Genomic DNA, 12,746 nt, shown 5'->3' with positions numbered 1-12,746 from the left:
ATTTTTGAATGATTCCTTTGACAACAAAGAACAATATTTTAAGCGATGCATATCTATAATCAAGTCCTACAACTGTAAGTATGTCCTTAAACAGAATCTCATAATCAAGAAATTTTCCAACAATTTTGTTTAGACTTATAAATTAATGTTATGCTTATTAAGTTCTAAAATTCTATGTTATTGTTCGTTTGTCCTACGTATTATTTTAGAGCTTCAATTTATTGATTTGGTCATAATTTTTTTATATAAAATTTATACATATTTTACAAATTTATTGCATGCTCGTATTTTGAGAAAAAACTGGAGTTAGTTTTTAGTTTGTTGGCGGAGGAGAGTTGGTCTATGCAATCAAAACAACACAAAGGAACTTATTTTATCTTCTTTAACAAATAAATGTATATGTAGAGATGTATGCCTAGACGACAACTACCTGGTTCAAGTGTTGGGGACCTTTTTCGTCTGCTAGCAAATTGCTTTCTGCTCTTTTGTAGCGACTTGGCTATGCTGATATTTCCGACGCTATTGGCTGTATTAAAAGACCAATTGAAAGTCAGCACAGGGTCCCCAACCCCTGGCTACAGTTACATACAGATCCTGCCCTCTATATTTTTTTACTTTAATCTTTAACAAATATGGATTTAGTTATCTTGTAGTGGCGACTTTGTGCTGGCTGTATTTCACAAGAATATACTTTTTAAATGCATAAAAAGTATGAAGTTCTAATGTTTAAATTTGCTGCTTTTCCACAAAGTGCCAATCAAGCACTAAAAACCCCTCTAATATTTTTAGTATAATTTAAAAGTAAGGGTTTTTGTCTCCTATGTTTAACCTAATGCGGGGGACTCTGATGTTTCAGGGCTACCCAGCACGTAATAGAACTTAAAAACCCTGACCTATAGTAATAAACAAACAAGGATGACAACATCCATAAGTAGCGAAGCACAAAAAATCGTCGATGGGAATACGTACAGGTAGATTTAAAAGGTTTTTACTAAAATCAAAAATAGATTTATTGGATAAAATAGACATGAAACCTTGTTTTATTTTGCATGATGACGATGGTCAAAGTAAATTAAAAGATGCTCATAACAATGGGAAAAATTATTTTGATACTGATATCCCATAAAAGTTTGAAAATTGCATCAAAATAAACAAAGATATGGGGAAATATGTAAAACATATAAAAATAGCCAAAAACCTGATAAAAGGCAGTCTGGCCGTCATGGTTGTTTTATTAAACGACAAAAAAATTAATTTTTAAATCCCTAACTTAAAAATTTGGAAAATCGGACCATATACACTGAAGATATGGAAAAAAGTGTTAAATATATAAAAATAGCCTAAAACCTGCCAAAAAGGCAGTCTGGCCGTCATGGTTATTTTGTTTAAAAGACGGGAAATTTAATTTTGATATCTATAACTGAAAAATTTTGAAAATCGGACTATAAACACTGAAGATATGGAGAAAAATGTTAAATAAATAAAAAACAGCCTAAAACCTGCTAAAAAAGCAGTCTGGCCGTCATGATTGTTTTCTTTACCCAGGACGGAATTAATACCATAAAAAAACCTAGTTTTTACCACTTTTATGGTAAAATTTTACCAGCCTATACGATCTAAAAGGTGGTAAAATTTTACCGTAATCGTGGTAAAAACACTTTTGGTGGTACTTTCTCACGCTTTTTACCATCGATTTTTACCACAATTATCGGTAAAATTTTACCAGATTTCCGGTAAAATATTACCATTTTAGGACGCAAATTTATACCAGATTTTGACCAATTTTTACCACTTTTTTGGTAAAATTTACCGCAAATTTCTGTAAGATTTTACCGAAAAAGTGGTAAAACTGTTCAACACCTGGTAATATTTTTGCCCTAAACTGGTAAAATTTTACCAGAAATAGGGTAAATATGGTAAAAATTTACCAATAATTGTGGTAAAAACGGGTGGTAAAAATCACGAGAAAGTGGTAAAAAACGACCTTAATTATAGAAAAACCTCGCTTGTACACAAATCGCAAAAATAAAAAAAAAATTGTTTTCATTATTATCTTTATTGATTGAAACACTTAAACATATTTTTTTACATAATGATTTACATAGGTACGATAGCGCGATACTATATAGGTATATATTCACAGAAATTTTCTTAATTAGTCTATAATTCTAGACGTGGTTTAAATGACCAAATATTACATAGTTTTACAGATAATATAACTGCATGTTTAATCGGTTTAAGCTGAGAAATTAACACAAATATACATAGGTTTTAATTGCTGAGATCTGGATTCTAATTGTACTTTATACTAGAACATTTTTATACACAAGAAAAATATATTACGAAGTTACTTTCCATTATTAAATTTTCAAAAATTTGCTATATAGGAATAGCGGTTTCAAATATAATATTATATGAATATTCTCATCGTCAGAACAAAACTGTCAAAACTGTCATATAGATTAATGTACGTACAAATTAAAGGTGGTTAAACATATTTTTGACTCAAGATATCTTGATATATATCACTTTTTTATCACAAATAGTTTATATATGATCTGACTGGAAGGACTATTATACATCAGCTTACTTTTGTCCTTCTTTTCTTTCTTTTTGCCTCTTGTGAAAGAAGACGCGGCAGTCTGGACACATATAGGTGCATTCGATGAGTCTTGTGTTCAATGGCAGCTCGCTTCGGGGACTGCGTCCATGGGCGCAGGTCTTGATTTTCCCCGGTGTTGCAGTTCTTTTGCGCCTACTCAGTTTTGATGCTGGCGGGATTGTAGGAGGGGGTGGTTCAAACATCTCCTGCTCATCATCTGACACCCGATACACTGAAATTAAAATATTTTTTAAAATTATTTTTTTATACAAAAAAATACTTCAATTTTACAATAGTTTTTTTTCTAGCCTAACCTAACCTAGTGTATTAATAGAAAGAGTAATATTTCTAGTTTTAGCCTAGCCTAGCCTAGCCTAGCCTAGCCTAGCCTAGCCTAGCCTAGCCTAGCCTAGCCTAGCCTAGCCTAGCCTAGCCTATTCTAACCTAACCTAACCTAACCTAACCTAACCTAACCTAACCTAACCTAACCTAACCTAGTGTAATAATACAATGTATTACGGCATTTTCTTAGTGCCTAGTACAGAAATGTTTCACTATATGCTTTGGGCACAGTCGCTAGTATAAATATTGTACTATACCTGGGCTTTTTGGTCCGGGATTCTTTATGTTCTCATAAATTATATCAAAATCCGGTTTGTCTTCCATCCTGAAATTAAACAATCTATACTACAAAGTAAAACGATTTTTGTTTGTATGTAGCGAAGGATCTTGTTAACCGCTGAACCGATCGGGTTCTTCTCATAGGTACCGGCAAGGGAAGGGAGTGGCAAAAGAAACTTTAAGGATATACTTCATATTAGAGGGTTTAGCGTACAGAAAAATCATTTACAACACAGTCGCCAGGATAAAGTAGTAAAAACAATTTTTAAAAAATCTTACTTTGCTGGTGTTTCCATAACAGTGACTTCCTTAACCTCGTTCTCATCCGAATTTTCTGGAGAGCCAGCTGCAGCTGTTTTGTTCCTGAATTAAACAATATATATATAATAATCTATTTAAATTAAGTAGTTAACTTTTTGGTTCCACATTTACCCCTTCCACCTTACCCAGCTAGAGGCGTACTTGCTAGTACTCGCTTTTAATAAATAAAGGAACACGTTGAATTTGTCTTTACAGAAAAATCATTTACAACACTGTCGCCCGGATAAAGTATGAAAAAATAATATTAAAAGAAATATCTTACTTTGCTTCTCCTTCCATAACAGAGGCTTGTCCGACCTTCTGGTCATCCTTTTGTGCCGCCGGACATTTCTCGGATTGCTCCCTGAATTAAGCAATCATATTATTATTAAATAGTAAACTTTTTATGGTCCACATTTACCACTCCCACCTTACCCCTAGAGGCATACTTGCTATAGTTTTGTAATATATAAAGGTGAATTTGTCTGTACCGAAAAATCATTTACAACACAGTCGCCCGGATAAAGTATGAAAAAAGATTATTAAAAGAAACTAGTGGCTACGCCCCTAGAAACCTCTAGGGGCACTTAAGGTTGGAAGGGGAAAAATCAACATCTTCCCATTTTCAATTTCAGTTTCAGAAGAGTAAAAATATTTTTTGGGGGAGGGGGTGAAGACACCCTGCACAAAAATAGTTTAAAACCTTTCCAGGACCTATAAGAAGCTTCACTTTAAAGGAGAACAATATCGGTTTAGCGGTTATCCTTCGGGACAGACAAAAAACGCTTACTACTTTATATAATAGGATATCTTACTTTGCTTCTCCTTCCATAACAGAGGCTTGTCCGACCTTCTGATCATCATTTTGTGCCGCCGGACATTTCTCGGATTGCTCCCTGAATTAAGCAATCATATTATTATTAAATAGTAAACTTTTTATGGTCCACATTTACCACTCCCACCTTACCCCTAGAGGCATACTTGCTATAGTTTTGTAATATATAAAGGTGAATTTGTCTGTACCGAAAAATCATTTGCAACACAGTCGCCCGGATAAAGTATGAAAAAAGATTATTAAAAGAAACTAGTGGCTACGCCCCTAGAAACCTCTAGGGGCACTTAAGGTTGGAAGGGGAAAAATCAACATCTTCCCATTTTCAATTTCAGTTTCAGAAGAGTAAAAATATTTTTTGGGGGAGGGGGTGAAGACACCCTGCACAAAAATAGTTTAAAACCTTTCCAGGACCTATAAGAAGCTTCACTTTAAAGGAGAACAATATCGGTTTAGCGGTTATCCTTCGGGACAGACAAAAAACGCTTACTACTTTATATAATAGGATATCTTACTTTGCTTCTCCTTCCATAACAGAGGCTTGTCCGACCTTCTGATCATCATTTTGTGCCGCCGGACATTTCTCGGATTGCTCCCTGAATTAAGCAATCATATTATTATTAAATAGTAAACTTTTTATGGTCCACATTTACCACTCCCACCTTACCCCTAGAGGCATACTTGCTAGTTTTGTAATATATAAAGGTGAATTTGTCTGTACCGAAAAATCATTTACAACACAGTCGCCCGGATAAAGTATGAAAAAAGATTATTAAAAGAAACTAGTGGCTACGCCCCTAGAAACCTCTAGGGGCACTTAAGGTTGGAAGGGGAAAAATCAACATCTTCCCATTTTCAATTTCAGTTTCAGAAGAGTAAAAATATTTTTGGGGGAGGGGGTGAAGACACCCTGCACAAAAATAGTTTAAAACCTTTCCAGGACCTATAAGAAGCTTCACTTTAAAGGAGAACAATATCGGTTTAGCGGTTATCCTTCGGGACAGACAAAAAACGCTTACTACTTTATATAATAGGATATCTTACTTTGCTTCTCCTTCCATAACAGAGGCTTGTCCGACCTTCTGATCATCATTTTGTGCCGCCGGACATTTCTCGGATTGCTCCCTGAATTAAGCAATCATATTATTATTAAATAGTAAACTTTTTATGGTCCACATTTACCACTCCCACCTTACCCCTAGAGGCATACTTGCTAGTTTTGTAATATATAAAGGTGAATTTGTCTGTACCGAAAAATCATTTACAACACAGTCGCCCGGATAAAGTATGAAAAAAGATTATTAAAAGAAACTAGTGGCTACGCCCCTAGAAACCTCTAGGGGCACTTAAGGTTGGAAGGGGAAAAATCAACATCCTATTTTCAATTTCAGTTTCAGAAGAGTAAAAATATTTTTTGGGGGAGGGGGTGAAGACACCCTGCACAAAAATAGTTTAAAACCTTTCCAGGACCTATAAGAAGCTTCACTTTAAAGGAGAACAATATCGGTTTAGCGGTTATCCTTCGGGACAGACAAAAAACGCTTACTACTTTATATAATAGGATATCTTACTTTGCTTCTCCTTCCATAACAGAGGCTTGTCCGACCTTCTGGTCATCCTTTTGTGCCGCCGGACATCTCTTGGATTGCTCCCTGAATTAAGCAATCATATTATAATTAAATAGTAAACTTTTTTTTGGTCCACATTTACCCCTCCCACCTTACCCCTAGAGGCATACTTGCTAGTTTTGTAATATATAAAGGTGAATTTGTCTGTACCGAAAAATCATTTACAACACAGTCGCCCGGATTAAATACCAAAAAAAGAAGTGAAAAAAATTTCTTACTTTGTTTGTGTTTCCAAACAAGCGATCTCCTCTTCCAAAGAAGCAATTTTTTGCTTTGCTGCCCCAAGGTCTTGTTTTATTTTCTGCATTGTCTCCCATCCATCGTCGTCCCTGAAAAATAAAAAAAAATAATACTAAAGTAACAGGATGTCCGTGTTTATGTACCGAAGGATCTCGATAACCACTGAACAGATCGGGTTCTTCTCATAGGTACCGGCAAGGGAAGGGAGTGGCAAAAGAAACTTGAAGAGATATACTTCATATTAGAGGGTTTAGCGTAGCTGCTAATTTGAAATATCAGGGGTGTATATCCTATATGGGATCCCCTGTTCAGGTGGTGGGGGGAAAATAACTAAAATATGTGTGGTAGGACCAAAAATTTTAGTTCTTTCAATATTTCTCCATTTCCGTCCCTACTTGGTGAGATAAAAATAGGTGGGAAAAAAATACAAAATTTTGTACCACGGGAACAAAATAAATCTTGTGCGTAATGTACACCCAACAATGAAACTATAATTATTCGCCATAACAATAATGTTTATCCTACTCTTTTCAATCCGGCTACTACCACCTTCCGAACAGAAATAGAATGGTAACAAAAATAAATAAACTTACGTAGTGCAATCCAAAGTTAGGTTCAAATCTTCTGTATCAGACGATTTAGGAGGGGTATCAGGCAGGTCAGCCAGCTTAGCAGGCAGCTCAGGCTCAGACACACTCATTTCGTTCTTCTCTTTTTCGCTATCACTGAAATATATAAATATATATTATATATCCCAGGTAATCGGACCTTTGCCCAAAGAAGTAATTACCAAAAAATATGTAATATGTATTTATGTAATTATGTTGTGATGGATTGTCGAATCCGATTCGATGAATGGTTACCAAAATATAGCTAGGGACGGACGGACGGACAGACAGACAGACAGACATCATTCTACTTCGTTTTATACATATTAAAATATTACTCACCCACTTGTGGTTTCCGGCTTCTGTTCTTCGTGCTGTTCGTCTCTCTCTAAGTCGGCTGCTGCTGTGGCTGACATGGACATGTCGGACATTCTATATTAAATTTGAAAAGAAACAAATTATCACTGGTAATTAAATTTTCATGAATAAATGTCCAAAAAACTGACGTAGGGAATTTTAATATAATAGGGTCCAGCAAGATCACATATTGGTATATCTTATATTGTAAACAAGTATATAGACAAATTTCATTTACAAAAAGTTAATACAAATTTGAAACGTTCTCTTTTTTAATTACAGCACATAAACATTACGGATTTTACCATGGAAATCTACCACCGTATTAATTAAAACATTCCCTACGATAACTGTCATATATATAATATTTATATACAAAATTAAACAAATATATAAAATTAACAAAAGCTAGTTGTGAATACTTTTTTTCCTTAGTTTAGGGGGTAAACTACAACTGCTATATACTGAATTACAGAAAATGCGACAGATTATACAACAAAAAATTTTCAGTTTAAGCTCTTAACTTTAAGCTCATTAAACTTAATTGGTGGAAAGGGGTAGTTTCACAAAATGCATTTGAACTTAATTTTGTGAATTGCATATTTTTCTTTGTTAAGATGGTAAAAGTACGTGGTAGAAAATTTAACTTTCTTCAAATTTATGCCATATAAATAGAGTTTAAACACATTTAAACAGGTTCAAATATACGGTTCACTAAATTAACTTCAAATGCATTTTGGGAAACTACTCCTTTCTAGATATTATAAAAAAAAGTTGAAGATGAAACTTATGAAATAAAAAAAAATTACATATAAATATATATATACGTAAAGTCCTGGAATTATTGGGATTGACTGGGAGCTATCAGGTCTTCGTCTTGTTCTTCGTCTTGTTCTTCGTCTTGTTCTTCGTCTTGTACTTCGTTTTCAGACGAAAGTTCCGACGAATAATACTTGTCTCCATTCTGCCAGGGATGTATATTCTACATGGTTCGGATGTGTAATATTTTTTCCAAGTCTGCACAGGGATGTATATTATATTTCATTAAATATAAATAGATGGAGGTAAGAAAAAAAGGTAATAATTAAGAAAACTGAAAACATTTGTAAATTTTAAAAATTTTTAGCCGTGGACAAACAATATTTCTTGTGCAGAATATACACCCCTTTCCCGAATCAGCTGTAATGTAGCTGCCAAAGATACTGTAATTGTTTATGTTCTGAGAACATTGTTGAGAACTTGCTCTCTGTGGTGGTCTGGAGCTTGATCTTTTCTTCTTCTCTAACTCTTCATCTTCAGGCCTGATTCCCTGTTCCCACAATCTTTGCTTCTTCATGTTGGCCTTTACTCGTTTGTTGGCATCTCTTCTTGTCCGAGTCTCACCACGCTGGCCGAAATCGGGCAAATGTGTATTTGTTCTGTTCAACATTTGCTGCATCTTAATTTGGTTAGGTTGCTCACTGAGTTGACTATTACTACAACCTGGCTCTGGACTGAGTTGACTATAACTACAACCTGGTTCTGGGTTTACGTCTTCATCAGGATTTGATGTGCCTGCGCAACTTTCAGCATATTCCCGGCTTTCATTTTGTGCTCTGCTCGTGCTTGCTCTGCTCTGGTTTCTGTACAACACCGCATCAATTTGATTCCCAGATGGAAATGTTGTTTGTTTTCTGGGACGTTTAGCAACTTCTTTGGTAGGCTTTGGCTTTTGGGCCACTTTTGCTTTTGGCCTGCGTTCATCTTCTTCTTCTTCACTACTACTACTACTGCCAGTTCCAGTGTCTGGGTCTGATTGATGACCTTGATCTGTATCATCACTTTCTGGTGCTTCTTCTTTGATGTCAGAAATTAATTCACCTTCTTCTTCATCTTTTTTCCACTTTGCTTTTTCTCCTACAAAGAAATAAAAAATGTTAAAGCAAATGTACATAATTGTAGCTTCAATATTATTTCCATACCTATATGAACATTAGTTACTATTAATCAGATTCAAATGAAAACAAGCAATATTTTTTACCCTATATTTATATGCCAATCAAAGATAAAAGGGGGAATTTTGCATTGGCAGTTGCTTTATAGGGGTACAATATGGAACTGTGAAGAAACGGCGTCGCCAACGCCGAGAACCGCCAATAAAAGCCCCAAAAAAATTAGGCTGGTTTTAGTTTTGGTTTCAAAAAGTGTCACTTTCGCCCACCCCCCCCCCCCCCCCCCATTTATTACATTAAGACCTGTAACTTACCGTCAATGTTGATGAGTTCTAAAATTTCCCTTTGGTTGTGTATAGAAACATTTGAGCCTACTGCAACAACCTCATAATGACCCGTGTGGTTTTCAATTATAATGGCAAGTTTGGGTAATATTATTCCACATGGATGTATCCGAATTTCCTTACTTGCATTGCCGTCATTCTTGCCCTCAATGTCCTCAACCTCCAAAATTTCGTCACTCTCGTTTCCGTCATCTTCGTTATCCACCTCGAATGATGGTTCATTTGAGTCCAGCTGTAAACTTCTCTTGGTTTTTGCTTCGGCTTCCAATGCGGTTTGCCTTCGCTCCCGGTTCTTCTTTGGAATGATCGGCACATCATCTAAATAATTATTATAGTCATTATTTCAAATAGTATAAATGTTACCCAACCCCCCCCCCCCCCCCCCCCTCCAAGGAAATAGCTTAAAATCACCGCAGGACCAATACACAGAAGAGTAGAATCCGATCTCCAGGACACAATTAATACCATAAAAAACCTAGTTTTTACCACTTTTATGGTAAAATTTTACCAGCCTATACGATTTAAAAGGTGGTAAAATTTTACCGTAACCTTGATCGATTCAGTGGTTACTGAGATCTTAAGCTTCTGACGGCCGGACAGACATTAAGCTACTTAGTATTATAGATAGCGGCTGCGCCCATACAAATTTTAGCCTAAAACCCTGTCAGGGCCTGTACGAAGTTTCCCTTAAAACAAAATTAATCCACAGGGTTTTTATCTAAGACTACTTCTCAACTAAAATATTAATAAACTTAAATTTAGGTGATACAGTTCCTACGTTTTTCAAACTATAAATAACAATACCTTCGGCATCCTCATCATTCTCATCACTGCTGCTTTCCTCCACGACACTTGTTGCCTTTCCAGTCACCTGTCTCTCGTTACTGTTGCCTGTAAATAATTAATTTATACATTAATTTTATACGTTTCCAAACAAAAAGCAAGTACTGAAAACATTTTTTCCACCCCCCCACCCCCCCTACTTGGTGGAAAAAAAATTTTAAAAGGAAATGTGTTGTAGGAGGGATAGAATAAATAAATCATAGAGTTCTTTAAATATTTTTCAATTTTCCCCCTACTTGGTGAAAAAAAACTAGGGGGGGGGGGGAAGAAAAATTTTAAAAAAATTAGTAGCAGAGGAAAAAAAATCTTGTGCAGTATATACACAATACGAGGAAAGATAAAACTTATAAATAATAATTAATGTTCAACAAATATGTACCTGTGATTGAATTATTTCGTCCATAAAATTCTTTCTGTCTTTGCAGTGGTGGAAAGTTTGGTGGTGGTTCATCATCTTGCATTGGCACTGTATCATCAAGATTTCCCACATTTTGGCCCTCATCGTCTGTTTCACAAATAATTATCTTCTTCGACTTTTTCGAGCCCTTTCCTTTTCCATGCTTCTTCCTTTTGGAGCTTGTGATGTTTTCAAATACATTTACTTTGGGTTTATTATTGGACTGGCTGTTGACAATTGGATCTTCATATAACCTACGTGGCTTTACTGGTTGCTTTACTGGTTCTGGAGTTACTGCTGGATTCTCCGCGGGTGGTATGCGTAACTCATTCCCAATCTGATCATCATTTGAATTCATTTCAACGTCGTCGCCTCCGTCATCAATTACAAGCTCCTCACCATTGTTGCTTTCTTCATCAGCAATGTTTTCCATACCATTTTCTTCAACAGCATTGCCTTCAGCATCACTGTCTTCAACAGCATTGCCTCCACCATGATTGCCTTCACCATCATTGTCTTCACCATCAGTGGATTCATCAGCAGTGGAATCATCAGCAGTGGAATCATCAGCAGTGGAATCATCAGCAGTGGATTCATCAGCAGTGGTGTTCATTCTTCCGATCTTTCTATTTCTGGAAATTTTTGTTGCTTTCTCACTGGCATTGTGAATCTTTGTCTGTTCTTCACTCATTTCTGGTTTCAAATTTACTGTGGCGTACGTATAATACATTACAGCTCTTGCTATAACCTTCTTATCACTATGGACTGTCTTGAAAAATTGCTTGGATTTCTTTGCATTCCCAATGTCTGCATAATTTTTGATCTGAAATATAGTACTCGACCTGTCATTGTTTCTTTTCAAGTAAATCTGGTTCTTTCCTTGAACTTCGTGGGGTAAGCAACCCATTGAGTGGGCACCTAACATGTAGTAAAATTTCTTGTCTTCGGCTGTAACACCTGGTGTTGAAGTTGTGATTGTCTTCGGTTTAATACGCCGCTTAATTCTTTGTATCTCTGCAGGGGCCAGATACAATTCACACATCTGTAAGGCTGATCGTTTCTGTGGCTTTTCCTTCTTGTCTTTCTTGTCTTTCTTGTCTTTCTTGTCTTTCTTGCCTTTCTTATTGCTTGTCTCCTTGCTTGGCTTGAGTTCAAAAACCTGTTCGAACTTGTAGAGGGGGGTTGACAATGCGCGTTCTTGTTTTCGCGTTACCAGCCCTCGAAATAACCTCCAGCAGACAGGATCATCATTAGCAATCATATAATCTTCGGCCCTCTTCATATTTTCACAAAAACCAGTCGCGTCCTTTTTAAAAGTGTGTTCGAAATTGCGCTTGAACCTAGATAAAAAAAGGGTTTATATCAAAACAGTCTCAATATATAACACATAACATATATCAAGAAAAGATGAACTAAAAGTCTTGCCACATAAAAAAATACATGGTACAAAATTGAAATTCTTTGAAACATATGCCATAGAAATGTAGTTTAACAATTTAACAAGAATACAATATGCAGTTAACATTTCGTGAAACTACTTTTTTAACTAAAGAACATTGAAATGCATTTTGTGAAACTACCACTTTCACATTTAATAGACGCGGAATAGATGCGATAAATAATTGAATTACCTACAAGCTTGTACGTGGTTCCTCACTAGAAAAAGGTCGCTTGAAGACACATAGGTTCCTGTTCTCCACAAATTTGGTGGGATAGCTTCATGTAGGTACGTCTCGTTAAGCACTAACTTACAATGATCCAAGAAACGTTCCACTGAAATAATAATGAAATTTTCAATTAACTATGCATAGGTACATGTTTATTATTGTACCAGGGGTGTATATTCTGCACAAGATTTATTTTCACAAATAAAATATATATATAAAAAGATTATTGTACATGGTCACCTGCTAGCAAGAATAGGAATGCCCCTTTTATTCGGTTTATTTCCCTTGCCCCCACCTCCCTTCTCCCTGTTTTAAACGTTTTCTCATCATGTCAAATTTACAAAATAATATTTACTTACCAGTTTCGTCATCAATA

General features: G+C 35.6%; 4 protein-coding genes across 4 annotated transcripts in view; 1 reads left to right on the top strand and 3 right to left on the bottom strand.

Moving 5' to 3' along the window:
• The window catches only part of LOC145318255 (uncharacterized), a 37,706-nt gene that overhangs the window by 220 nt on the left and 24,740 nt on the right, over window positions 1-12,746 (top strand). The window contains exon 2 of the mRNA XM_080159579.1: window positions 311-364. Coding sequence (XP_080015705.1) covers window positions 311-364 — 54 coding nt within the window. The remainder of the gene's footprint in view (window positions 1-310; window positions 365-12,746) is intronic.
• Window positions 2,038-4,103, bottom strand: LOC145318254 (uncharacterized). Its single transcript, XM_080159578.1, has 4 exons — window positions 3,807-4,103; window positions 3,503-3,586; window positions 3,202-3,269; window positions 2,038-2,834 (listed from the first exon to the last, which is right to left on the bottom strand). Exons 1-4 carry the CDS (start codon window positions 3,821-3,823, stop codon window positions 2,587-2,589), a joined length of 417 nt encoding a protein of 138 aa, XP_080015704.1. The 5' UTR covers window positions 3,824-4,103; the 3' UTR covers window positions 2,038-2,586.
• LOC145316297 (uncharacterized) lies at window positions 5,723-7,602 on the bottom strand. Its single transcript, XM_080156728.1, has 4 exons — window positions 7,174-7,602; window positions 6,817-6,948; window positions 6,202-6,312; window positions 5,723-6,007 (listed from the first exon to the last, which is right to left on the bottom strand). Exons 1-4 carry the CDS (start codon window positions 7,260-7,262, stop codon window positions 5,923-5,925), a joined length of 417 nt encoding a protein of 138 aa, XP_080012854.1. The 5' UTR covers window positions 7,263-7,602; the 3' UTR covers window positions 5,723-5,922.
• LOC145316296 (uncharacterized) lies at window positions 9,411-12,414 on the bottom strand. Its single transcript, XM_080156727.1, has 3 exons — window positions 10,686-12,414; window positions 10,268-10,354; window positions 9,411-9,781 (listed from the first exon to the last, which is right to left on the bottom strand). The coding sequence occupies exons 1-3, from the start codon at window positions 11,983-11,985 to the stop codon at window positions 9,411-9,413; spliced, it is 1,758 nt and encodes a 585-aa protein (XP_080012853.1). The 5' UTR covers window positions 11,986-12,414.

The sequence above is a fragment of the Acartia tonsa genome, chromosome 4, assembly GCF_053477335.1.
Source record: "Acartia tonsa isolate MP-2025a chromosome 4, ASM5347733v1, whole genome shotgun sequence".
Classification (NCBI taxonomy): Eukaryota; Metazoa; Arthropoda; class Copepoda; order Calanoida; family Acartiidae; genus Acartia; species Acartia tonsa.
The sequence above is the reverse complement of the archived record's forward strand: the minus strand, read 5'-3'. Positions and strand labels throughout refer to the sequence as shown.